The sequence below is a fragment of the Nesoenas mayeri genome (genome assembly GCF_963082525.1).
Source record: "Nesoenas mayeri genome assembly, chromosome: 1".
In the NCBI taxonomy this organism is placed as follows: domain Eukaryota; kingdom Metazoa; phylum Chordata; class Aves; order Columbiformes; family Columbidae; genus Nesoenas; species Nesoenas mayeri.
The window spans coordinates 40,472,297-40,499,473 of NC_137541.1; the positions used below are offsets into that span (position 1 = coordinate 40,472,297).

The window sequence follows — 27,177 nt, forward strand, 5'->3', positions numbered from 1 at the left end:
GGAGGAGCCTGTTTTTTTTAATAAAAATCCCCTTTGCCTTTAAGGGGCGGAGCCAGGGCAGTTTGCGGAAGAGCCTGGCGAGAGACAGCCGCTGATTGGGCAAACGTGGTCTCGTGACGACGGCCGGGCGGGTCCACTCTGCTCGCCCCCCCCGCAGCACGCCAGCCCCCCGCGTTCCATTGTGTGCGCCAACGCCGCCGGGCCCCGCCCCCAGGCCTGGCCCCGCCCCCTTTTTTCTCTTGGCTCATTTCCGGCCGCCGCCGCCGCCGCTCGCTTCCCTCCGAGGACTCGGGAGAGTGAAGAAACAACAGCCGCCATTTTGTTTGTGTGTGAGCGACTGAGGGAGAGAGCGAGAGGCCGAGCCGGACGGGGCGAGCCAGGGGGAGGGCAGCGCAGAGAGACCCAGGGGCCCGGCCAGGGGACGGGGAGAGAAGCGAGGAGCCCAGGAGCAACCCCCCACCCCCCCACCCCGCGCCAGCCTGCCCGACCTCTCTCTCTCTTCTCTCTCTCCCCCTTTTTTCTCTTCTCTTTCTCCCCGACTTCTTTCTCTCCCCCGCTCCCCTCAGCCCCCGCTCCGCCACACACGCCCCAGGAGCAGCCGCAGCCGGGCCGGCGCTGAGCGCCAGGCAGGGGCAGTAGGGAGCCTGCGCTCGGGCCCCGCGCTGCCTGCGCTGTCCCGCCCCACCCCCCCGCCGGGGAGCGCCGGGACCCCCTCCCCCTCCCGGCCATTTAACCCACCGCGAGGCGAGTCCCCCGCCTTCCCCGCGGCGTAATTTTTTCTTCTATTTTGTTATTTTTAATTTTACCCTCCTTCTCCTCTCGGAGGGGTCGCTGAGCGGCCTCCTCCTCCTTCTCTCCCCCTCAACTACCAACCTCTTCGCTTCCTTCCCCACCCTCGCAGAGGCGAAGAGCGAGTCCCCGCCGCGCCCGAACAGCGCCCGAGGTTTTTCTCCCTCGCTTTCTGCGCCCAGCGTAGCGGAGCCGGGGAGCCCCCTCCCTGCCCGGCGCCAGCGCCCGCAACCATCCTCGGCCGCCCGGGAGAGGGGAAGGTAGGCAGAGAGGGGGGGAGGGGCCGGCTTCTTCCTCCTCCTCCTCCTCGCTCCTGCCCCTCTGCCTGCGCCGGAGGGGGGGGCAGCCTGCAACTGAGAGCGAGAGAAAGAGGAAGGGGAAAGAAGAAGGGGGTGGGGGGGCAGAGAGGGTGTTGAAACCCGCCCCCCACCTTCCCATCCCGCGATCCGTGCTGCCTCCATCAGGACAACAACCCCTCCTCCTTCCCTGCACAACAAGATGTGAAGCGGAGACTCCTGGGACTTATCCTCACCCTCCTCATCCTTACAGCTCCCCTTTCTGCAGCCATTAGCGACGGGCGAGGAAGAAGCGAGTGGAGCTGGGGACCCCGCGCACGCCTGGCCGCTCCCCCCGCCGCCTCCCCCCCAGCCCTGTCGCTGGCGGTGGGTGTTTTTTTGCAGGGTGGTGTTGGAGGGGGAAGGAGCCGCTGCTAGAGGACGGTGATCTTTTTTTCTTTTTTCCTCCTCCTCTCCCCTCCTTCGCCCGCCTCCTTGTGGCGATGAGGAGGAGGAGGACGGCGCCGAGGAGGAAGAGGCTGATGGCGGCAGTGAGGAGGCAGCAGGAGGAGGAGACCCCCCGAAGGATGAAGATGATGGTGGCAGTGGCGAGGAAGCACCAGCAGCACAACAGCCGGGATTAATTTTACTGAAAAAAAACCCAAAACAAAACAAAAAACAACCAAACAACACAAACCACCAGCTTTTTTTTTTTTTTTAATTTTTTTTTTTTTTTGGCGGGGGCTCTACCTGCTCTTCTCATCTTCGATCAGCCCTTTCGCTTGGGGGAAGAGACCGCTTCGCTCCCCCCACCTCAGCTCCTACCTTCTCTCCGCTGCTCCGCTGCCGCCCTCCCGGAGCCCGAGGGGCAGAAAAAGGGGAACTTGGCCCCCTCCTCCGCCGGATCCTCCTTGCTCGCTCTCGGCCTTATTGTTGTTCTTCAGCCGACTGGGGGCCCGAGAAGAAGGTGAAGATTTCGGGGTTCACCCCCCCACCGCCTCTCTGCTCTGAGTGATTGTCTAAAAAAGAATTAAAAATGGCCGAGAATGTGGTGGAGCCGGGCCCGCCTTCAGCCAAGCGGCCTAAACTCTCCTCACCGGCGCTCTCCGTGTCTGCCAGCGACGGCACAGGTCAGTCTCGGGGTCCGGGCCCTCCCCACCTCTCCGTGCTGTAATTATTGCCCCCTTTCTCCCCTCTTGTGCCTAAATCTCCTTCTCGCTGCTGTAACTCGTGCCTGCCTTCGTCCTTTCTGTCTGTTTCTCCCGTTTTCGCTCTGTTTGAACCTATTGGCGTTAATGGCATAGGGAGGGTGTTCGGGTGTTTTTGCCCTTCTGGTATTTTGGAAGTGATTGAAAGCAAAGCCTTTCAGTTTATATTGTGCTTTTGAGCAACTGCAGATAAGACTTAAAAATTTGGCATTTTCATGTCACAATAGGAGCTATTACTGAGCTCCTTGCTAAGCATATGCCTTTAACGCCAGTTGCAGAAATACGAAATAGTGCTGAAGATGATGCTTTTGTACACTTTATTGTTGAATTGCGTGTGTACATTTGTACACACAAATGTGTCTTGTGTCTTAATTATTTTGCATATACAAGGGTTTTTACAGCTCGTTTAGAAATGAGATTTCTCTATTTTCCCTTTTTCTTCTTACATGCAGTCTGCTTATTTGATTTATTTTTTACAATCCTTCTTACTCTTCCTTGCAGAAGGGTATCTAAAAACTGCTGTTCTGATTCAAATAGACCATCGACTTTAGGCAAAAACAGTTAAAACAAAAATCCAGATCCCAAGCTTGGAGCTTAAGGTTTATCAAGATTCTTCTTAGAAATGAAATGTTGTTTCACCTTATTTGCATTAAGAATCAATATGGAGTGCAGTTCATCTTGCGTCTCCCATTTCTTTGCTGCGAGACCAAAATGTCTGAAATTTCCCTGTAGACTTAAGGGCTGTGAAGATAAAGGGGCTTCTCTGCAGTCCTGCAGAAGTCTTTGGTGATGCTGTGAAGGCAGATGGGAGGCTGGAAATCTTAGGTGTCCGGATCCCTAGTAAATAGTCACTAGTTGTACTGGGAGGGGAGAGGGAATAACAAAGGGCTGTTTAGCTTTTCAGTGCTTCTTGCAAAGCAGATGAGTATTTGGTGTTATGTAGCTATGAGAGTGCTTGATTACCTGTCCCACAGGAGTTTCTTTGAACTCACTTTTCATCTTTTTAGCTTCTGCTTTGGGAAACATAGGGAAAAGAAACTTCTGTAGCACTATGAGATGCAGAGGAGGCCTCCTGCCAGTCTGGTGAGTGGTGACATTTCTGATGCCACCGGTGGTCTTGTTCAGTGTGGTTACAGCTGGCAAGGAGGAGTTGTTGGAGTTAAAAACAAAACAAAACAAACCTCGTTTGACAGTAAACATAAGGTTTTAGTAGGTGGTGTTTGGTCAATCAGTGGATGTGATTCTACTTGGAATCATCTTCACAATTTTGGTTTTTTGCTTTCTCTAGGTGAATGAACAGTTTTGAACAGTTCGTTTGTACCTTGTAGAGATATTAGATAGAGGCAATATTATGTTGTAACTGGAAGACATGACTGTTCCTAATATCAACAGGTCTTTATTAGAGAGTAGAAGAGGGTTGGAAAAGCTGCTCTTTAGCTACAGCTAGTTGTTGGGTTTATTTGCTGGACTTAGAAACCAGTACTCTATTCAGTAGTAACTGTTTTTATGTTGTCTTGATGGTGGTTATCTTGCTCTGTTTAGCGAGGTAAAATAAAAATGTATTTTGTGAGAGAAGTCCTAATACTTCAAAATATGGAAGTTAAAGGTATATTTTGATTCAGATGAACATGTATCTAAGTTAAGATGTTTGTGATCAAATAAGGTTCGGATCATTTGTGAATGCATTTCAGCTTAACAGGTGTAGATTTTAACAGAATAGTCTATTTTAATTGTTACTTTACTGAGCCATTTAATAAATGAACTTTTTAAAGTTATGGTGGAACACTAGGGATTGTTGGACAGTTTCAGGAGTACACAACGGAGATAATTTTTCTGAAAGTGATTGAGGTTGTCATCACTTGGTAACTATGCAGAGGTTACTAGTGGTGCGAACAGTTTATGCTGCATAAAAACTATTAAAGAATTCTTACTCCTCTGGGGTTTTTTTTGTTGACAACTTATGTGGATCTGGGACAGTTCAATTTTCTGTGTTTTTTGACATCATATCATTTCTATTACTTTATTTAAAGAAAATCAAACCTTTTAACTAATAAGCGTGTTTTCAGAGTTATATTTTTTCATTTGCTGTTTGAGAGACTGCAGCTTTTCTTGTCCCACTTTTGCTGTTGTGGGAAGCCGCTTTGAAGTTTACTTTTTTTTTTTTAACCTATCTGCTCCTTAAATTTGCTTTGGAATAGTGCAAGCAACTTTCATTAAGTAAATTCCACTTATAGAATCTGTTGTATTGCTCCCCACTCCTTAGTTAATTATAGAAAATAAATAACATGGTGCTTATGTACTTACTCAAGCACTCTTTTTAAAACTGTCAGATTCACAGCATCATTAGAGGGAAGGAAGAAAGTAAGAAATTCGCACCGTTGATGAAACTTTTTCCAGCACATGTGCATAGTGGATCTTTCAGTGTGTTTTGCTGTTAACTTTTGGACTCATTTCTTAATCTGAAATACTGCTTTAGCTTGTTAGATACCTAGAAACAATGAATGTCTCTAGTTAACTTATTCCCAAACTTGCAGAAGTGTTTTTATATTGAAGATGAAGTAGAATCTCTTAATTCACTCATGTTTTTGCTGTAGACCTGGATGATACTGATGTCCTGGGCTTGGAATATGCTAAACTCAAATGCTGGTGGTTTTCTTCTATAAAAGTAGTAGGTAAAGATTGTCCTAATACACTTGATTTATTGGCAGCAGTCAAATACAGCTGCATTTCTCACTGTTGTTGCAGTGCCGCATCTTCTTCTGTCTTAAATGGTTTGTGTGTTCCCTGCTCAGAATTTGCATTGCCATAGAACGTACTGTATTAGTGTAGTTTTGAGTTGCTTTATTAATGCCAATTGCTTCTTTCGGAGGAAAGAATAAAATAGACTTAAAAGGAGACTGAAATGTTTGTAGCACATTTTGTAATAAAGTTTATTTTGAAGTAATTTAGAAAGTCTTGGTATTGTCAGTGTTGTGTAGTATATTAGTAATGAATTTTTGAATGGTGGCATCTTAAATGTTGTGTAGTTGCAGAATAAGCTTCCGGAGCAGGAAGGACATTGTGGATTCTCTTAAACTGCCAGAGATTTTCTACAACTTTTTTTTTTTCTATTTAAATCTTAAATTTGTTGCAAAGAAGAATGGTAATTATAGATATGTCTTTGCCCAGATGTTAAGTTTTCTAAAGCTATTACAGCTCTATGGTGGGGTCACCTCTTGTTGGTACAGTATCCTTAGTGTGGGATGCAAGTTTGTGGCACTGGGTACTGGCACAGCTCTTCTGTCCCAGCGTGGTTACATTGATGTAAGTACATTACATTGATACATTGATTTGCCAGTGTAGCTCATTTTGCTTACCTTTCCTTATTGGTAGAAACACTGTTTTGATATGTTGCACCTAGACTGACAAGACTTCCTTAAACATTGTATTAGCAAAGTGGGGTACACCAGTCTATTTTTCCCCCAGTAACTCTAACAGAATAATTTTACTACAACCTGAAGAGTTATGTTCTTGAGTAAATTAGTGGAAGTCTTTCATAAAGATACATTTTAGCTGGATGCCTTAAACCAGTGATTTTTTAATGTATATTTTTTATTTGTGAACCCCTTGATTTTTTTTTTTCCTGCAGTAATGCAGGTGCACTGAAATTGCCATGTACAGATTTCCGTGTGGTATATTCAGGAAGGGAGAGTTTAATCATCTTTTACAGCCCCCCTTTAGAAAAAACATGTTTACTGCAAACTGGGAAAGTTTTTTGGGCTCCGAGTTCAGAACTGCTGTGTTTCATCAAGGAATAAAAATGGAGTATACCCTCTGCGGCAGCATGGCTGTACGGCATCATGTCTTTGGGTTGTTAGATCTGAAAACAGGATTTTTAAGTGCTTAGTGTTTCTGGCTTGCTGTAATATTGGAAGCCAGTTTTCTTCGATTAGTTGTCATGTGTCATATCAGAGATTGAGTTACGTATTTGTGGTATGTGTCTTAACATCCTTCAGTTTACTGTATCCAGAAGTCGAGTTTTTCTGAGTAATAGCATATCTTCAATCTCCCTTTCAGTACCCGTCTTTTTGTAAAGTCTATATGTCCCGTCCCCCTCCTTTTTTTTTTTTTCAGGAACTGCTTCTGACCTTTAAAACTTTACTCTCCCTTACATCAAAGGTGTAAGACTTTTAACGAAACTTCTCACCTGGACTACTGCAATTTTGACTGATACTCATCTTTTGTTTGTTCCAAATGTATCAGGATGTTTCTTTGCTCAAAATGAATCATATTATATTAATCTTATCTCGCTGTGTTTTCCAGAGGCATATGCAGGGTTTTCATTTGGTTTTGGACAGCTATGCTGTTTTCCCTACTGTTTGTTTGTACTACTTTTAAAATTAAACACTTTTCACAAATCTGCTTTCTGGCTAATGTTGAAGACAAAGTTATTAGCTGCATTTAACTTAGAACCATCACTTAAAATATTTTTATCCCTATTGAAAACCACATTTTTTCCCCCCAAGTATTAGTAATGAGAGATGCATTAAAACATGGTTAAATGGATGGCATATACTGTAAATTGAGTATTGCAGTGGTGAATGCTTGTGTGGCAAAAATGGGCATCTTTGCCTTGTAGCTGAATAGGTACTAGAATAACTGCATTAGGAGTAAATGTAAGTTAAGATTGTTTAAGTCTACAAGATTTCCTTTTTTAAAAGTAAACCAATCATTCATATGGTGCTTAGTAACTTTTAAAAAGTAGGTCTTGCAGACTTTTGAACCTCATAGATTTTCAAGCTGCTGTATCTCTGCTTTTTTCCTCTACCCTTTCACCAAGTGGATAGTGTGTGTATGTACTTTTTTCTGAGCAGTGTTATGAACCTTTTTTTTTAAAGGAAATATCCACCATAACACAAACCCCCATACATATTGTGATTGTAAAACTGAATCTTGAGCACTTAGGAATAAAAAACCTTTGAGACTTGAAAACGAGTTTACAGCTGCAACTTAAAAATACAGATTCAAAAATTTGATATTGCAGGGAGAAACTTTGTTGCTGAACTTGGGAATTTAAATCCTAGATTAAAAAACCCTACTAACCTATGTGTCTTGTCCCTCATGGTCCTAAAGCAGGGTTTGGATTTAGTCTAGAGAGTCCCTAGTTCAGGTTATTGGTCAGTTGTTTATTTGTAGAAAACCGAAGTATATCTGGGAATGGTGTAGTGGACTCTAAGGTTTAGTGTATATTTTTAGGGGATGTAGGTTTTATAAAGTACTACAGATAAAGGCTGAACTCCTACTGTAGGAAGTCTGGTTTCTTGTACTATTACAACTTAGAGAATATGACCTTATTAGATTTTAATTTTGTACGATTTATTGAGTATTTCTTGCAAAATCTCTGTAGACTGTTCTGTTATCTCCAGTGTGTCACCTCAGCGTCTTGTGTACCTGCTTTAGCAGGAGCAGCCTTTCAGTGCCTGTTCTAACCATGTGATGATACTAATTTAACCTTTCTCATCACCCGAACTAGTGCCCCTTCTGAGAGGGCTTGGAGAAAAGTCATTTAGATTTATTATTTGACAAATGGGATAATTTTGCTGTGTAGATTTCACTGACAGATAAACAACGCGCACCTGTCTCCAAGGATTTGGCTTTTCTGTCTTTAAGTAAAGTGTAGCAGCAGGCTGAAGTAAAATACATCTGTCTCTGTGTATGGATGTATGCACTGACAAAACATCTGCGGTTACATAGAACTTCAAGTAGAACTTGAACTAGGGCAATTCACAGAAATCCTTTCACTGAGCAGTACTGACGTATCTGAAAACATGACTTTGTTCTCTTCCTAAATAGCAACAAGTTTCTTTAAAACGGATTGGCATTTGAATGTAGTGAAAGTTATCTTAAAAACTTGACATGCTATATTCTTCTTCAAACATGCATTTCTTCCAACACTTCTTGAAGAAAATGAGAAAAAGGGGTGTTGAATTCTGATTATTTCAAAGCATAGTGGTTTGGTTGACAACATCGTTGTGTTTGTAGGAATAGCAAAGAGATGAAATAGTGGTCCAAACTAGGATTTGTACCAAAAAAGTGCAAGTCAGGTACAAGACCTTTCTATTATTGGTGGCTGTGAGAAGGGGCAGAGAAAGATTTTGCTTTTTTCTATTTGATGTGCGAAGCACCTCTACTGCACTTTTTGTTGCATCTCTGTAAGAGATGTAGGTAGAGTTTTGAATTGTATGTTTTTGCTTGCAGAATCACAATTTATTTTTTTATTTTTTTAATTTTTTTCTGATTTTGTAGAAGTGAATAGGTAATTTCTCTTACAACATACTCTTACTGTGTTAATGAACTAAAATAATCTAATTCTCAGGTTTTTTTAGAATAGTAATAAAAAAAAATTCTGGGAAAATGCTGGCATATGTCTTGCTCAGTACTAATTCTGCTGAAGCTCAACTGCCTTTTACGTATTCATAATTTCAAGAGCTATAGGCAATCAGGATCTGCTGAGTTCTGTTTTTTGTTTACTTTTATATATATTTTTGTGCATAAATTCAGCATTTTTTATTTTACTTGGGAATAATGTCGGCTGGACTCAAGTCAGTAATACTTGGAAAATGGACTTGACTTTTTGGTAATTGTATATACAGATTGCATCATTTCAAACTTGTTGTTAACTTGACAGTAAGGTGAACTTTACTTTTTTGTTGAAACTGACTTGCAATCACTTCTAAAATGAAACTGATTCAGAGTGTGCACATGAGTGCGCTTTTCCTAGCTGTGTGTACCCATTTTGTGCCGACCAGCATAGCAGACCAGCAAGGCATCTCTAACTTCCCAGCACTGTGTGCACAGTGATCCAGAATTTATCAGATTCCCGACTGAAATATCATTCTCACTGTTTAATGATACCACAGACCAACAGTAGTTAACCTAAGGTGGTCTTATGGAAATTTTGGTGGCATACATGGGGTACTCTTGGGAATAAGAATACCAATTTACAGACTTTTCGATAAAGATGAACGTAGCCCAATGAAGTTTATGCAAATAGCAACATGTTCACAAGGGAATTATTAAATGTGTGACTTGAGCATTTTGGAATTAAAACTTCTAAACTTTTTTATTTTATTTGAGTCACCAGTGACGCCGAAACTAGTATCTTTGCATTGTGTTAGTTGAAAGTGTGAATAGGCGGGTACACAAACAACAGTGTCTCTGAAACTCCCCCTTAAGTTAAAATATTAAATGTACTCTGTGTTGATTCTTGTACCTAGTCTTTTCCATATGATTACACCACTTCTGTTTCTCTATAACAGCTACAATTCCATATTCCATTTAATTTTCGCTATTATTTTCAGTGGTAAACACCTGCTATCATCTGTACCTCTAAACAGTGTTTTTTAAAGAACTTTGAATATAATTATGAAAATGAAAACAGTTTGTTATGAATACAATTTTCTTCTGAAGAAACAAAAAACAGAGATCAACCCAAGTCAACTAAAATTGGAATTTCTCTTTATCTTAGTTTGGGACAAGTAGGACTTAAACTTGCAGATTATTGAGACTTTGCAAAATTAAGAGCTGATGGTTTTGACACCAGTGTTTGAATAGGTGTTAGGATATCTTAAAATATTAAATGTGATGGGTCCTAAAATAGTCTTCGATAGAACACTTATGTTTATATTCGGTTGTTACAATTAATGATGAAACCATGTGCATTCTAGGTGGTGAATTTGAACCTTTTCGACCAACAAACCCTTGCTTGTTTTTAAAAATCGGTGCCTGAACTCAGTGCGCTACAATGATGTGCTAACATGTTTTGTGCCTCTGTGCTTGCTGTCTTCCAGGGGTTTTGAGTGTGTCCTTTTTAGACGTGTTTTCTGCTTGTATCATTTGCAGTCTGTCTTCAAATTACCAAGTTTCTTGATGTGGTGAGCAAATTCAGGTCTTTTCTGGATCAGCGGGGAAACAGCCAGTGCCTCTGCAGTTTCTTGCAGGGAATAGAATTAATATGAAATTCCAGTGCTGAAGACTTTGTTACCCAAATAGCACACTACAAAATAAGAATTCCCAGTTGCTGTTGTGTAAGTAATAGTGAAGACCTCTGCATCACACCTCCACTTTGGGAGTGGGTGATGCTTAGGGTTATACAGGGACTGCTGTCCTGGGGTTTTGGAAGCAGTAGTTGCAATGGTGAATCTTGACTTCAGTATTTTAAGCTGATGTTGAATTTTTGCCCCTTTGTCTTGCATCAAGTTACTAGATTAATTTAAATTAACTCTACATTTTAAGGTAGAAAAAAACGGTTTGGCAGAGTTTTTGCTACCATTGGGTAATTGTGGCTTCACAGAGGAGCTACATGAAAAGTCTTCTCCTGTAATGGGCTTTAATGGTAAGAAGACATCTGATCTCCAAAATGCTGTGTAGCAAAATTCTCTCACACCCACCTGGTAGGAATCTTAGAGTTTTTGCCTCTTTCTCAGACATGTTTTTTTCCCCTGATAAAATTGCCTAAACATGTCTAGCTTAATTTTCTGCCATTGCAGAGGCCTTGGGAACTGATGACTTTCTTTATTAGCACTTTGTTTCATGTCTGTGCTTCACCTTTGCTTTTGCATTTTCATGGATACCTGAAAATTGTCTTGTGAGAATGTGTCTCCTTGTGCTGCCTTTTTTATTTTTATGTTTTGAGTTCTGGCTTTTTTTTTTTTTTTTAGGGGATTTCAGGCAATACATTTTAGGGCCTGTGATGCTGGTGCTTGACTGCTTTAATGGCTGGTTTCTCTGGGATGTAGGTTGTATCTTCTAGGCACTTTCTCTGTTACATTCAGGCCCTGTTCAATTCCTGGGTAGCTTTCCTGTCACCATGCAGGGAAGATACTGACCTCAGCAGCTTTTTGTTATTCTTTATCTGAAAGCACAGCAAAGGTACCATGTTTTCTGTGAAGTCCAACATCATCTGTGGCTCCTGTCAACCCTGTCACATGCATGCTTTGTATTCAGTGTCCTGTATTAAGCCTTGTCCACTTGTTTCATTGTGAATCTAATGACTGTGATATAATTTGATCCACTGATGTATTTCTGGAGCCCAGAAACATTTGTGCAGAAAGGTGACTGTTCAGCAGCTTTCTAATTTGATATGTCTGTGTTCAGAACATAATATAAATAGGGTGCAGGGACAGGACCTGTAAAGCCTACTACCTCTGTAAGATCAGTAATGAGGTAACCACTGGAGTAAGTTGTTGTCTTACATGTCTGCCATGCAGAGTTCTTCAGGTGTCACTGTTCACATGACGCTGTTTCTTCAGATACACCAACTCTTCCTGGTGATTGAATGCTTGAATATATTGAGTCTGAGGGTACAGTACACGAGAGTAAAAGTGTTCTTGGTATTTTGTAGCATGTGGGCAAGTTCTTAGAAAACTAGTATTATTCACTGCTGTGTATTTACTAGAACCAGATAATCTCCATATTGATAGAAATGCTTGTGTTATTCTGAAAGGTGAATAGAGGTCTGTTGTCACAATCCAGAAATGAGAAAACAACTGAATCATGGCTATAGGTTAGAAAGCACGCAGAGGAAACTAGCATGTGCCACTTGAACCCACATGTGGCTTTCTTTGCAGAGTAGTTAGTGTGGGTATATTTTCCTTGCATTGTCAGAAATCTCTGCCTTGCATGCTTTGAGGGCTGTTACATCACCGGTGCTGCCAGGTGATCTCGCAGTAAAACAAGCTTGAAATAACTACGTAGTAATTTCTTTGAAAATTGGCTGCTCATAAGGCACCGATGTCTTACTGACTTAAGGATCTTGATTGCACACTTGGACTTCAAACTAGTACAGATTCAATTTTGGTGCCAGGTGGGTTTCCAACCCAGGCTCTCAGTTTCTGTGCATCTTGCAGATCAGACACTGTCAAAGGCAGACTTCTTGGAAGTCAGTTCTTTGTAGGGTCCAAAGCTAAGAAAATAATCCATAGGATGCAATACACGTTAGGATACTGATTTTTGAAGTCACTTTCTCACAGTTCAGGGTGCAGTTCATATTACTTAATCCAGTCTAACTGGACTGCCACTGAAAGAAACGGACCTGCTCCATCTACTGTCTTTTCTGACCCACTTTCTCACTACAGATCTAACGTAGTAAGGGCAAGTCAGGCCAGTTTCTTGACTCTATAAAAAAGACTTGCTTAAGTGTTCAGTAGTGGTGCATTTCCTCAATGGAATTATTATATGCCTCTGCATGTTGAGACTACCTCAGGTAAAGACTTTCTAATTACCTGCTTAGATGTTGTTTTGTAGAGCAACTTTCCTTCTCTTTGCTTTGAATCGTAGGTGGCAGTAGCAATCTACTCTGTATCTTCTTGTTACCTATGGGAAGCAATACACTAATAATACTGTGAATAACATAATGTGGAATCACTCTGTGCTACTCTATTGAGATCAGGATATAGCTCTGCCTCTTACTGCCTGCATGTTACTGGATGGTTTGGGGCTCTTAAGCTAGATGCTGTCTGTTCTGTTACATCCTGATTTTTCTGTGTCTGATTATAGTCTAAGATCTTGAGGGATTATGAATTGGGTAGACAAACCATTGCAGGACTAATCTGCCTCCTTCACCTTCCCACAAGCTTTTTTTAGTAAGAATTTTTGGTGGGTATCCTTAATGAAACAGGCTGCAAGGCTTGCAGTGGACTCTGTACTTCCCATACTACTGGGAAGTCAATCAGTTCTATGAATGTTTATCACCATTGTCTTAAACTATGCCTTCAGCTCTTGCTTGAGTGTATGTGCCATTATTTTCACGTGGCCTGAGCTGTCTGGACCAGCCTTGTCAGATTTTGGCCACAGGTTGAACTCTCTACAGTGCTCATTAGGATATGTATTACATGTAAAAGACTGTGAAATGGATTACAACTCTTGCCAGATACACACAAAGTCTCATTGATCTTTATGGTCTTTTGAGACTGTTCCTGTTTCAGTCCTGTGTCTGAAAACTTCTGCCCCCTGGCAGCTGACTAAAAATGTAATTTTCATAGTTGACCAAACAACTCTCAGTTTTTGTTTTTTTCTGATTTTGTTGTTTATCAACTGGCTGAAGAAGACTTCAAAGTTTTGGTTTTGGAAAAGACTTACAAGAAGACCAAACTTGCACCAGAATATTGCATTGTTGATATTTACTACTCATGATTTTTACTTGTAGCTGATAGTATTTTGTGATGAATCTTGTATTGTATATTCTCTAGGATTAAAAATCTGAACAAATTAGTTTTATATGGAAAGAACAATTTATGTTTTTTGATGTAAAGAACTAATCTGATTGGGATTATCTCACAAATATTTAGTTTTGCATTGGTGGTGTGTTTTTTTTAATGTAGCTGTTGATTTTTTGTGGTTTGAGATGTTAATGAAAATAATTAAAAACACTTTGAGTTTTTATGATATTTTTCTTCCTGTTCACGGGTCTCACAGAATGACCAGGCCAAGGAGCTCAGGTAGCTTGTACCTGAATACTCCAGTTGGATGTGAACGGGTAAGCCTTAAAGCTGGTATTATCTTCTCATTTATGAGGAGGTAGAATTTCAAAAAGAATGAGATCTTCAGAGAAGCAGATTAATATTTTCTTGTGAAGAAAGATGAACAAATCTTTGTCTCTCAAAAACAAGCATTGCTCTGCCCTCTTGCAGTGCTATACCTGAAATAATCTCAGTGGGTCTTTCTGAGAAAATGCTCTTTGATGGTGTGGAAAGAAAAAAAAAAAAATAGTTCTTCCTATTTAGACATTTACTGAACACTTGCCAGGTGGTTTTGTGAAAGGCTTGGTATACAATGGTCTGATCTCAAGAAAGGCAAAGTGGGGATTTTTGTTTTGGGACTCAACCTGTCTTGGGGACCCTGTCTGTTCAAGAGCACAAGCTTTTTCCCCAGGTACAATCACCAGACTGGCCTTTGAGCTTCATGGGCATCTTTGCCCATACAGCTGTTTCCTGGTGTGCAGGTGGGAGGTTGCTGTGTGTGCCATTATGGTTATGTTGTACTTACAGGGTTTGTGCTGGTTCCTGTTCTTTCCAGACACTTAACTTTCAATTTCAGAACTTTTTTTTTTTTTTTTTTTCTGGACAGCAGACTAACTTGTGAATTACTGATTGTATGTTTTACTCCTTTCTCACTCATGGGCTGTTTGTCAGGGTATTAGCCAGAGTGTTTTATGGATGTAGTGCTTCAACATTTGCCTGTTAAAATCATCCTAAGAGGCATCTTAAGGTGCTGTTGAAGCTGTTGTAAACTGTCATGTATTTTTTGGCTGCTTGCTCCATTTCCTTGATCTCCCCTCTAATTTGAGGATCTCTTCCACTCTAGCTCTTCCCATGATCATCCATATTTAATTCTTCAGCTAACCACTGAGCATTGTAAGTTGTTTTGGGGGAGTGTGTGTTTTGAGAAGTCTACTGACACAAAACTCTAAACTCATAATTTTAAATGAAGGAAAACTTGGACAAAGCTTTATTCTTCTGATTCTTCCTTTGCTTCTGAATCTTCAAAAGTGACAGTCATGCTGAAGAATACCAGTGATGCAAATGAAAGATTAGTCCTTAGTATGTGTAGCAAAGCATAACTTTTAGCATGAGACTTACGTTAATGAGGAATGGGCTAACCGATTTTAACAGTTTAAAATATAGGTCTTGAGTGGAAATTTTCTATCTGTCTCTGGTGCTTTGCAGTAATGAAGAATATATAAATGGAGTTATAAAATACCCTCTGTTGTGGTATGCCTGCATTCTTGCCAACCTCATACCATATTTTCAGAATTCTTAAGTCATGATCTTATCTGTGATAACAGTTGCAAAGTTGTAGAAACTCTGTTAGTACTGGAGTTTGTCAGTTTGGGTGAAAAATGTAGAGATATGTAATGCTGATGAGCTTTTGTGACTTAAGTGCTGTTTAGCAGTAGTCTTTTTCCATTTATGTTTAGACAAAGTCCACCTGCCAGCCTCTCTAGAATTCAGTGTAATTGACTTTTCCTTTTAAATGCAGTTGCTGAGATAATGAGTAGTATTTTAGGTAACTGTCTAGATCTAAGTTTTTGAAAATACAGTGCAATACCTCCTACAGAGCATCTACAAAATGACCTTTCTGGGAGAAGTGGTGCTGAAATGTTCTAATAATTAAAAAACCCTTTACTAGGTATTCTTGGGTTCCAAATATTAAGCTTTACAGCCTAGTTGTACATAGGTACATCACACAGGGCCTCAGCTTTTAGCCATGAACTTTCTAGGTTATTTTTGTGTTATCTACCATAGACTAAACACCCAGGTCAAGGTGTGTGCTGCTTTTGAAAACATAAGAACTTACTGTTTTCTTGAGCAAATGGTTTCTAGGTGGGTGCTGTGTAATATTCTTGTGTCTATATATCCCAAATAGTAATTTTTCTCCACTTAGCTACCTTGTGGATTACTTTGAATGGGCTCTTGAGATGTGAATTTGATTTTTTTCATCCTAGGGTTTTTTCACAGCTTTGTGGCCAGGAGGGTTACTTCGATTGTTTTCTGACAGTGTTGTGGGAAGATATTGGTTGTCCAGTGAAGTTCAATGGAATTTTGCAGTTTTGTACTGGGAATGACTGGATGTGGAAACTTGAAAAAAAAAAAAAATAAAAAAAATATCAAACAAATAAACCCCAAAACCCCAACTCTATTTTATAAATAATAAACTTTTTAAAAACTATATTACTTATATTAATTGTGTCTGTACCAAAAGTGACAGAGTTTGTTGAAAGTTAAAAATGAAGACAGTGCTTTCCCATCAGCCTTTTAATTCTTTGTAGTAATTGCTGTCTAATTCCATTGGCTAACTGTGGTGGGATTTTTTTAATGCAATTTTTTTTTTTTTCCTTCCTTGTCAATCTTAAATTGCAAGATTATAGTCTGAGATATGCGGTGATCTTTCAGCACAAACTGTTGTGGAAGAGTGAAGTAAAATGGTCTTCTCTAGTTTAGACTCTGTAAAGTTTAGAAATCATTTTTATCATGGCAAATTGGATAATTTTCAGTAACGACTGATATGGGAATTTTGCTGGAACACAAAGTGAAGTCTTGCTAGTTACTTGAAATTAAAAAATTAGCAACTAATGAACAAGATTTTTCTTCAAGATGCTACTGATTGCTCTGACCTCTCATAAAATTTTTGTTTTTCAGATTTTGGATCACTCTTTGATCTGGAACATGACTTGCCAGATGAACTGATCAGCTCCACAGAACTGGGACTCACCAATGGTGGTGACATTAATCAGCTGCAAACCAGCCTTGGCTTGGCACAAGATGCTGCCTCTAAACACAAGCAGCTGTCTGAACTTTTACGGGCTGGTAGCTCCCCAAATCTCAATATGGGAGTTGGTGGCCCTGGCCAGGGCATGGCAAATCAAACCCAACAAAATAGTCCTGGAATGGGAATGTTAAACAGCATGGTGAAAAGCCCCATGGCACAGGCCGGGTTGACTTCTCCCAGTATGGGAATGGGTGCAAGTGGACCAAACCAGGGTCCTTCAGCCCAATCTGCAGCAGGAATGATGCCAACAGTAAACAGCCCAGTTAATCAGCCTGGCATGGGCATGAACACGGGGATGAATGCTGGCATGAATCCTGGGATGTTGGCAGCAGGCAATGGACAGGGGATGATGCAGGGGCAAGTCATGAACGGTTCAATTGGAGCAGGCAGAGGACGACCTAATATGCCATACCCAAATCCAGGAATGGGTAGTGCTGGTAACTTGTTGGCTGAGACACTGCAACAAGGCTCTCCGCAGATGGGGGGACAAGCTGGACTGAGAGGGCCACAGCCTGGAGCCATGAACAAGGTAAGGCAAGCTCAACTTGACTTTATTACCTTCCTTCTTTTTGGCTTTGTTTTGTAAGATGTATTCCTCTGCAGTATGCATTCAATAGAATAGGATTTTTTTTTCTTTTAAGAATCCTGGATAATGTAGTACATAGTTTATATGCTGCTTAAATGGAATTTGTGGCAGTCATGGGAGGCAAAAACTGAGTCTTGCACAACAAGCGAGACGACTGCTGAATTAAAAATCCTATTGTAGATTGTATTTTATTCTGTTTTACGTTTGTCCACAAATGTATTTTTCCATCTAATGTGATGCAGGTATTGTGAGTATGATGGGAATCCATCAGGACCCTTCAGGTGTTGTGGTGCTTTTTTCCAGTGTGACACTTAATGAAAGTGTTTGTTGTCTGAGATCAGCTGAGTGTTCATGCTGTAGCAGATGCCAAGAGGCATATATAGAGGTTTGAATGGATTGATACACTGCATGTGCTATGTTACAAAATAGGTATTTGAGTTAATGGTGGAGAACGAATGCTTGCATAAACACCTGAAGACAAATGTTGGGTTCTTAAAAGACTGTTAATCCAACTCAGTTCTAGCTGTAAAATTTACAAAGGCTTTGTCTATAAGAGAGTAAACTAGAAAGCAGAAAAAACCCTCTTGTGCTGGAGGGTGAAATAGTAACTCATGACAACTTTTTTCAAATATCTAAAAAGATGAGAGAAGACCTAGCGGTTCAAGTGACAAAAGGAGATGTCTACATTTAATTTTTGCTTGTACAATTAGCTTTTTTTTTAGAGTAGGGAGCCACTTGAGTATTTCTTAAGTTTTTAGTGTTTGATCAACAGCCTAGAAAATAAATGTTTCAGTTCACTTTAGGTGTGTATTTTATGTTTTTTGGGTGATGAGGGGAAAGTTTTTTCCAAGGTGCTTTGTGATACTTGAATAGATCTATCTGGGAATGCCTAAATTCAATCCGCTTGGAGGGCTTGGAATGATAAGTAACATAGTCCATAAATGTATTTGAAACGTAAATGGACATTATGCTGTGTATTCATGGTTTTGCTGTGCTTTAATGTATTAAGTAAAATTTCTTTAGTGTCTTGTGAATGTTATTAATTATGAAGTTTTTTGATCTTAGCTATTTGCTTAAACACAGTGCTGCTAACAATAGTTCTGAGATATATACATATATATATGTGTGTATATATATATATGTCTAGTAATCAGTTAATTTTGCAGTCTGGTCATTTCAGATATTTTTGCCTGTTGAAGTTGTTGCAAACCTTCATTTCTACAGTAGAAAATTTGTATGCAGTTTACAGTGGAAAGAAATATGGAACTACTTTTAAAGTATTCTTGTATTGGAATTATATAATACCTCATTCATTATTCCTTGGCGAAAATAATAATAATAATAAATTGATCTTTAGAAAGCTGTAATCACAAGTCAAAAATAGATTTATTGGGTATTTGGGTAAAATGCAACTTCTTAATCCTTACTTACCAGAGCTGAAATAGGGTTATGCACTATAATAAACTCATTTATCTAGGAGAAGTAGGGAAAAGACAGAGAAACTTTTTGCTGATGTAGTCCAAAATTAAATTGTCTTCCTCACTTGCTTAAATTTTGAAAGATGCTGTACATCTAAAGAAAGAACATTTTATGCTTTTGGGAATATTCAGGCCAAATACATATTATTTTTTTTATTTTTTAGTTCATAGTCCCAGACTGGTTAAAAATACCCAGAGTTCTTTAATTGCTGATAAAAAGCCTTGAGACTTTTAGTGTAAGTATAGCGGGTATTGCCGTCATAGAGGACTTGAAACTGCCGGATGAGAAAGAACAGTCTGAAATGGAGGCTGAAATTCCAGAATGTCTTCAGTTGGTTTGGTTGTTGGCAGGGAGCCTGTGTTTCACTTCATGCAGTGGAGTTCGCAAAATCTGACAACAGTAATGCCTGACTGTTTTATCTCTCCACCCATCTGCTTTTGTTTTTCCCACCTACAAATCTTCAAAAGTAGATGAAAACAGAGGACACTAAGCAGTTGTTTTTAAAAGCTATCTTTTTAATTGGGAAATGTAATACTGTGTTGCTGTTAATGTGGGAGTTTGTGTAATAACTTCTGTAGGTTTCCTTTATCACTGCAAAAAAATGTGCCTTATCCAGGAGCTGTCCTTCAATAGGAGGAAAAACAGATCAAACACTTTGGTTGTGTTCGACTTGGTTGTGTTGGCTGGCCAGAGTCAGGCCCTTTAGGTGATGGGAGGGCTGTGTCTGGGAGTTCTCTCTCAGTAAAACAGAGGCATGTTGTCTGCAATGATTTGAATGGAGGAATAGCTTCAGTTTCCTATGATGTTAGTTAATTTATGGAGAGGATGTTATGTTCTTCTAATGGTAAAGATGAGCTCCAAGTGTCTCGTCAATTTGGAAACTAAAATTGGTTATGTTTCTGCTTTGGTTTGTTGTTGCATGGAGTTCCTGAAGTGTTTTCTTCTCCTTGCAAAACGTTGGCTTACGGAGTGGAGCACTTGCTTTAGACATTAGCCATGTACTTCTCAACTTTTTTTTTAGTTGTGCACGTTGCTTTTCAGGACTCAAAATCTCAGATGTAAATGATTTATTTGGGTTCACCTGATATTCATAAACTTATATTGTTAGAATCTGCCGTGTACATCCTGTGATCTAATGCTGTAGTTTTATGTATAGTATGTAGTTCTAAGTAAGCAGTCACTGACACACAAAGAAGCAGTTATGTCCGCACACCATCTCTTTGCCAGTTGCATGACAGGCTGTGTTGAGGAACTAAATAATGCTCGAAACTCATGTGGTCATTTAAAAAAACCTTTTAATTTGAATTGTTTTTCTAGTTCAATTTATACTCATCAGATGGAAAGCCAGTGCTGATATTAGGGAGGGGACATATTAAAGGAGTTGATACTGCCAGTTGGAGAAGGGTGTGGACCCTGCTTTGGTGACAGTACCAGCTTAAAAATGCTTGTGAAAGTCTAGCCTGAAAGGAACTGTTACAAGTTTGGAGGGGAAGGGAATTGTAACAAGTTTTGCTTTCTTGAATAGCTTTTTGTTTTCTATGTGCTTGGTTGTGTGCAAGTTAGGAGGATGACAGATGTGCCTATTATTCTTAAAATAGAGTTTTGGAAATTGTTTGTAATGCTTTGATTCTTTCAGTGTTTAAGCATTTTTGGGGCTTTTTGTTTCACTAGGTAGTTTTACAGCTTTGATTAATTTAAAAGTAAATGGATAGCAAAGCAAAGCTCTATAATAAGAACAAATTCATGTTTCATGGTTTGAGCCATTTTTCATTTGGAATTATATCCAGTTAAAATGTTCAGTTTGTTCCACTGGGATCTGTCAAGAGTGCCCAGTTATGGTCTTACTGTCCAGCCTATTATTAGGAGAGGAGGGTATTTTGTGGGTAAGTTGGTGTGTGCATTTCTGGGATAGTGGTGCTCATCACAAAGTGGTGAAGTTCACCTGGCCTTCAGGTCATTTAGATTTCATGTCTTACTGATTCAAGAAGTGTTTTGTTACTCAAGTAATAAAGTGGATGTGAAGGCAGTTCAGATTAGTAAGGACATTACTGCTACCTCTGCTATGTAAGTATTTATCTTGCATGTGAAATCACTTGAAACGTTTAGAGTTCCAATAGCAATTCTGTGTCGTTTGTGTTACTGTTTGAGTATATACAGGGTTCTCTAATAATAAATATACTTGGTTTTGTCAGTTTGACCTCCTTTAAGAAGAACCAATGGCAGTATTTTACAAAGACAAATGTAATTCTTCAAAAGTTTCTAATGTCCTTTAAGTAAAACAATAAGAAATTTCGTTCTGTTCAAAGTTGCAGAGAGATTGAAGATGATGTTACTTTCAAACTGTAAAATTAGATAAAGAAAACAAAAGCACCTTATGTTCCTTAGTGTTCACATATTCAGCGTTGCATTTTAAGTAGAAGGTCAGTGTTCTTGGGTGCCTTATTATTTTCATTAGCCGTTTGATTCAACGGTTAAATTTGTCCCCATTCCTTAGACTCTGTGACTAAGCATACCATACAGTGAAGTACCATTAAAATCCATTAAAAGTGTAGTTGTGTGTTCTGATCCTTTGCTGCTGCTTTTTTGGTGAATGAAGGTGAAAAAATGGATGATATCTTACTTTATCCCAGTGCAAGGAGGGAATGTTTGTTTATGAGAGAGAAATGGAACAGTAAAGGCTCACCTTTGAGTCAGAATTTCTTGCATAATTGGCAGTGAAATAATACTAGTGTCTTGCAATAGGTGTCTTAAAATATTACGCAGTCAAGTGCAAAGAATAGCAATCAATAACAGTCCTTGGCAAGGAATGGGAATGCAGCGGATACCACTGGCAAAATTGTGTTGTTAAGTTACGCTTGGGTTCAGTAATGCTCTACCAGTTGATGGAGTAGCATGAGAAAGTCATGTACAATAAATTATTGTTTTTAAAGAGCCAGCTGGAATTTACCAAAACTAACTCTCCGGTTTTAGGGAAGTTAATCACCTTCTACTTGTGAACATGTGCATATGGAAAGGTACTAGATACCCATCAGTATGGACTTAAACTAGTACATGCACTGCAGTTACCCTGATAGAAGTAGATAGTTCATATTGCAAACGTTGAATTATTTGGAAGAATGCTATTAAAACTTAATTCTCTTTCTTCTGCATGCTTACATTTATCTTTGCAAATCTTAAAACTGGTCATTGTTCAATACTATTGCTGACATCTACTTGTCTTTCAAATATTGGACTGTCAGTGAAGCAGGTTTTTGGTTGGGTTTTTTTGTTTGTTTTTGTTTTATTTTTTTACAGAGAAACAATATTTTTAATGTCTATGTACATAGTTGCAACAGCTATTCCTCCTTAATTTGCACTCTGTGGTATCAACAGTAAAACTAGAAGCAGAGTTAATTAATTTACCTTCTTCTGAACTGAAGATGCATGTGTTTCATGACATTAAATCAAAATTTCGGGGAATTTCCTCCACTTTCATAGTTGCTTTTCTCAGATGAGTGTGGAGTGTCTAAACAGCCCTGTCTGATGGTGCTGATGCTTGTGAACTGGGATGTTTCTTGGGCTCATGTCATCCATGCTGTTTACATGATGAGGTGCACATCTTCCTCCATTCTGGTGACAGCCCCTGCTGTTGGAGGCACGAAAGTAATTTTCCACTGTGTGTGTAAAAGGTAGAACCGTATGAGATTACCTTTTGCTATGAGCCATACATCATCTTTTGCTGTTTTCCTTGTTTCCTCCTCTTCTCCTTTATTGTGAGGTAGATTTTTGTCTGCTCTTCCTTGTGTGTAAGTCCTTGCATGTGTGATGAAAGTAAGTTGTGAGGCAAGGAGAGGAAGAAAAACAACAGATTACATGGATAAGAGAAATGGGAAGAGCAGCTGAAGGAGGTGGTGGCCAGGAAGGAGTGAGTAGTTGTTGCACTCGCTGACTTGCAGCTATGACTCGGCCATGCATGTTTTTGCATGGTATTGCAGATGAAGCCTTGTACTTGTCTCGTGCCATGGTACTTGCCACGCATTTCTTTGACTGGTTCTTCTGCACTCAAATGTTTTATTGACCCCTCACTCCCAATAGACCATTAATATGATGATGAGCTATATGTCAGTCTTTCTGGTTGTTTCCTACTGATAAAATTATACAGGATTATTTTTTATTGTTCTTCTATAGTCATTAGGTCATCAATTTCTTCCTGTTTGTTTTCTACTTTCATGTTTCTCAACATGTCACAGCAAATTACTTGAGCATGCTCCTAGTTGTTGTGCCAGGGTCATAAGGCCACCTTGTGCTAGGTGAAGGATCTCCTGAATTATCCTTTTCTTGAGTCAGTCCAGAATTGCCTGCAGGTTGTTGGTGTCAGGTTAGTTGAGCCTGTGATGGCAGGGCTGGGGGGCATTGCTGTGAGCTTCACCTGTGGATCTGGCAGGTGTCAGTCTCACCTGGGCCAGGTGATGGCTGCTGATTCATTCCAGGAGACCTTGTTTTTTAGCATGCTTCTTAGGTGTTTCTTGACTGTGGCTTTTGGAGCCCATTTGGCATACTTGCTCTTCAGCCTGGCCTCTTCTCTGGTCGTTGCTTTCCCTGCAGGCTGAGGCAGGGAACTGAGGATAACCCCTGTCAGGAGCAGCTGGGCTAAGATGGGCATGTTGTTATCTGCTGCCAGGTCCCTGGGTACTGTGGGTGAACAAAGTCCCCTTGGTGGGGTGGATGGTGGTTCTCAGCCCTAGAGAGAGTGGATCTTGCGTTTCTGTCATGGAGACAGCCTTGTTTGAGGGTGCTGGTTTTGCATCCTGAAGAGTGCCAGTGGCTCATGTTTGAAAAACATTGGAGATCTTTGTGCTGGGCCAACTTGATTAGTACATTTTAAAAAGCCATATGCTTCACATGAAGTTTGTGTCCAGATGTGGTTCAGATACAAAGGCTGACATGGTCAAACCTCACTCCTGAGTTCTATCAGAAAGCTTCTATTCTGGGTGACATAGTAAAGGTGCTTTTTTAACTCTAGGTTTGGGTTTTTCCCCCTGCAGTCAGGACAAAGTTGGCTTACCTGGCCACTGTTACTTTGAATCCTTTGGTATCAATGTGTGGAGTCCTTCGTTGTCTGAGTTGGGAATATTGATTTTCTCCCTGTGACACCAGGGTATGAAAATGTGCCTTCAGCTTACAATTCTGAATTGTTTGGTTAGGGTTTAGTTAACACTGATAGCATAAGTTGCAGAAGTTGTATGGGGGCAGTGTTAGTGATGGCCACTGTAGTCTGGGTATACTCTCAGGTGTCAGCTAAATTTGGGGGCTATGATTGTTAATGAACTTGAAAACTTTGTGTAGAAGTTTCTGGTTTGGGGGGATGTACCTGCTTTCAAAAGCCTTTCTGGAGCCAAAGGGATCAGGCTATCTTGCAGGAAAACATTTTGTTTTCTCAAGGAAATAATTCCCACTGTCAGTCCTTCACTGAGCCTTGAATATGTTGGTCAATTTGAAGCAGCAATGATGATGGAGGAGAGTCCTGAAAGTGTTTGCTGATCCCTTAAGTTTTTTCTTCTCCCTTTCCCTTCTGCCTAGCTTGCATATAGGATATTATTTAGTCTTCTGAGGTAGAGGCAGAAAGGGTTTGAGTCTTACCTGTTCTGTTTTTGGCAGCAGCTGCCTCATCAATCACCATGTGTATGTTCATCACAGTTGAGACACAGCAGGGGTGGTACCAAAGGAGACAGAGGAAAAAGGGTTTTTTTTTTAGCTCTGCCTGATCATTGCAGTTTGTTGGTCTCATATGTGTAGAGATTCTTTTCGTTGCTCTCTAATGAATTACTGCTGTGTGATTATGGTTATTGCTTGTGTGTGGAGGAGGGGAGCTGTCCTCAAGGGAACTCACTTGCACATATCAGATGTCTAAAGTAGCAGGTTCTTTAGTGAATTTTGTGTAGCTTGGGTTTGATCCTGCTTTATTTTGTAAATGCAAACTGAAGGCTATTATAAGGGAATGGCAGATGATACAACCTGAAAAAGGAGAGTGTTTGACTAATTGCAGGTAGTCTCTGGGCACATAGGTTACTTCTCTCTGCAGACTGGAGAAGCTTGGGAAGAGGCAGAAACGAGGTGTTTCTACTAGGGGAGGTTGCTTTGAGAAAAAAATGTAGGAATGATTGGAAACAGACCTGCCATAGGAGCTTGAATGCATTTTTTTTGGATGCAGAAAAATGCCCAGACTTGAACCAAAAAGCATCAAGGAGATTGTACATTGTCTAGTCAAATGCTAATGTGAGTTGAAACAGTACAGCTCTTTAAAGTATTTTTGTGCCTTTGTTCTGATTTATGGCTCCTTGAGGATCTTGCCTGTGTCATGGTGAGAACTTGGTAATCTGAAAGATCTCCAGTTTTCCTGGTCCACTATGGCTAGTTGTTGTCCTAGCAGGGCAGATTTCCCATGAAAAATATATGGGAATGCAAGGAATGGAAAAATAAAAAGAGGACAAACAACTTTATTGGCAAGATTGCTTCTAACTGTTCTTTAGGTTCTGGGGCATTCCAAGCCAACAAATGGTATTTTCTGGTATGCTAAAACTGTTGAATATACATATAGCTTCTATGAAAGACGAATCTGCTTCTGCTATGCATGAATGCTTCAACAGATTTGTTTTGCTTGCAGAGTTCCTTCATAGCTTCTCCTTTGACCTCTAGTACTGCTCACTGCAAACAAGTTACTATGCCTGTGTGTGGTGTTACCTATGCTTATGGTATATTCCTAAATTGAAAATGCTTGTGTACTGAAATTGCAGACATGCATTGTTATGGCTGCCTAGAGGGGAGCTGTGAGAGTGCTGACAGTTCGGTAGGTGGTTTTGGGGATAAACCCTGCTGATATGAATGAAGGTGATATTTGTCTCCATTTGGAGTCTGCACAGATGCACGGTGCAGAAAAACTCTTCCAGGCTTCTGAGTTCTATAGTCAGTGGCACAAATTTGTGATTGGGAAAGCTGAAATGAGAAATCTATTGAACAAAATGCTTTATAAATGAATAATCAGGCCAGTTCTGACCAGACTGACTTCAAAGGCTGGTAAGTTGGCTTCACTGTGTTTATAGGAACTGTCTGGTTGAGGAGTTAGTGTTGTGTGATGGGTAGATACATGTATGTAAAGGAGCAAGAAAAGAATGTGGATCATTATTGACATTGCAGCTGGTTTATGGCTGTAATCAAACCTGCTTCTCTGAAGTATTAATTTGCCTTTTACGTTGTGAACTTAAGATATCTTACTTGAACACCTTACTATTTTAATTCCTAGATGGGAATGATGAGCAATCCCAACCCTTATGGCCAGCCATATAGTCAGAACACCGGGCAGCAAATTGGAGCCAGTGGACTTGGGCCTCAGATGCAGAATAAAGCTGGACTGCAGAATAGCTTACCACAGTTTCCAATGGACAAGAAGCCAGTTCCTGGGGCAGGAATGCCTAACATGGTAAGTAAAATGAAAGGTATCTCCAGAAGATGTCATAGCAGACCAAAGTGGAGCAACATGCTCTGGTGTTGCCATGTTATAAGTTTTTGCAGCTGTCATACCCAGTGCGAGTGCATGCTCTGAATCCATACAAAATGTACTTGTTTCAATTCCTAAAAGGGCTGATATGGAAGAGAGGACTGCGTTGTGCTTTCTCTGTTCATAAGCTGCATTTCCAGTCTTCGTCCTTCAAACCCTGTTAGCGGAGAAAATTAAATTAAGCTCTTTAACCAAAGTGAGCTTTGCCACCTTTTGGTCACCTCTGCTCTCCTCTCCCATCCCTTTTCTTGTGGTTGCTGTATTTGGCCCCTTCTCCTCAGTGTAGCTTTGTCTTGAGTATTATATCCCTGCTTGTACTCACTGATGTTTTTGGGGGAAAGAAGTATCCCTTCTCAAACAGGAGTTACCTGTCATAGGGCTTAGAAGCCCCAGTGGGTTCATTCCTGTTCTGAATTACATGAGCACACACAACAGTCCTGATGCTAGAGGTTGTTGCTTGTAGTAGCCCTGATGCCCCTGATTTTTTTCCCCCACACTGTTACTGCAGCAGGACTGAAGGAAAGGGGAATTCAGAGTGGTGAGAAAAGTGGATGGCCCAAGCTTATAAATGACAGGTTATGACATTAGGTTTCCTAGCTTGAGCTTAACACTGGTGGCTGAATGTGTTTGCCTCAGTATTTTAGAAGCTTAAACTGGTTAGGTGTATGGCATGCAATATGTCTTGCCTTTTTTCCCTATACATATATTTTTTAATTTGGGAATCAACTTCACATTTCTGAATATAGCTTGTTTTTCTCACTGCTTCATATTCCATCTCTCCACTCTGTGGGAGAGTCAGTCTCTTGATCTTAGTAACTGTTGTTGAAACACCATTTTCAGATAAGTTTTGTACCTTTGAATTAAAAAGAGCCCAATCCTTTCAGTTATATTTAATGCTTTTTAAGTTGAGCATGAAACACTGGAAGTCTAGCAAACCAGTTGGTTGTATGAACCAAAACAGAAGCAGCCAAAACTTGGCTCTTCAGAACCGCAGCTCTC

General features: G+C 40.3%; 1 protein-coding gene across 3 annotated transcripts in view; it reads left to right on the top strand.

Annotated features, from left to right (window-relative positions):
* The first annotated feature begins 290 nt into the window (after positions 1-290).
* EP300 (EP300 lysine acetyltransferase) overlaps positions 291-27,177 on the top strand; it is a 64,248-nt gene continuing 37,361 nt past the window's right edge. The window contains exons 1-5 of one of the 3 annotated variants that reach the window (XM_080355845.1): positions 291-1,049; positions 1,339-1,451; positions 1,573-2,194; positions 16,450-17,108; positions 25,924-26,100. In XM_080355845.1, coding sequence (XP_080211971.1) covers positions 2,101-2,194; positions 16,450-17,108; positions 25,924-26,100 — 930 coding nt within the window. In that variant the 5' untranslated portion in view covers positions 291-1,049; positions 1,339-1,451; positions 1,573-2,100. Of the gene's footprint in view, positions 1,050-1,253; positions 2,195-16,449; positions 17,109-25,923; positions 26,101-27,177 lie in introns of all 3 variants that reach the window. The other 2 variants (XM_080355844.1, XM_080355843.1) reach the window with 2 other exon arrangements.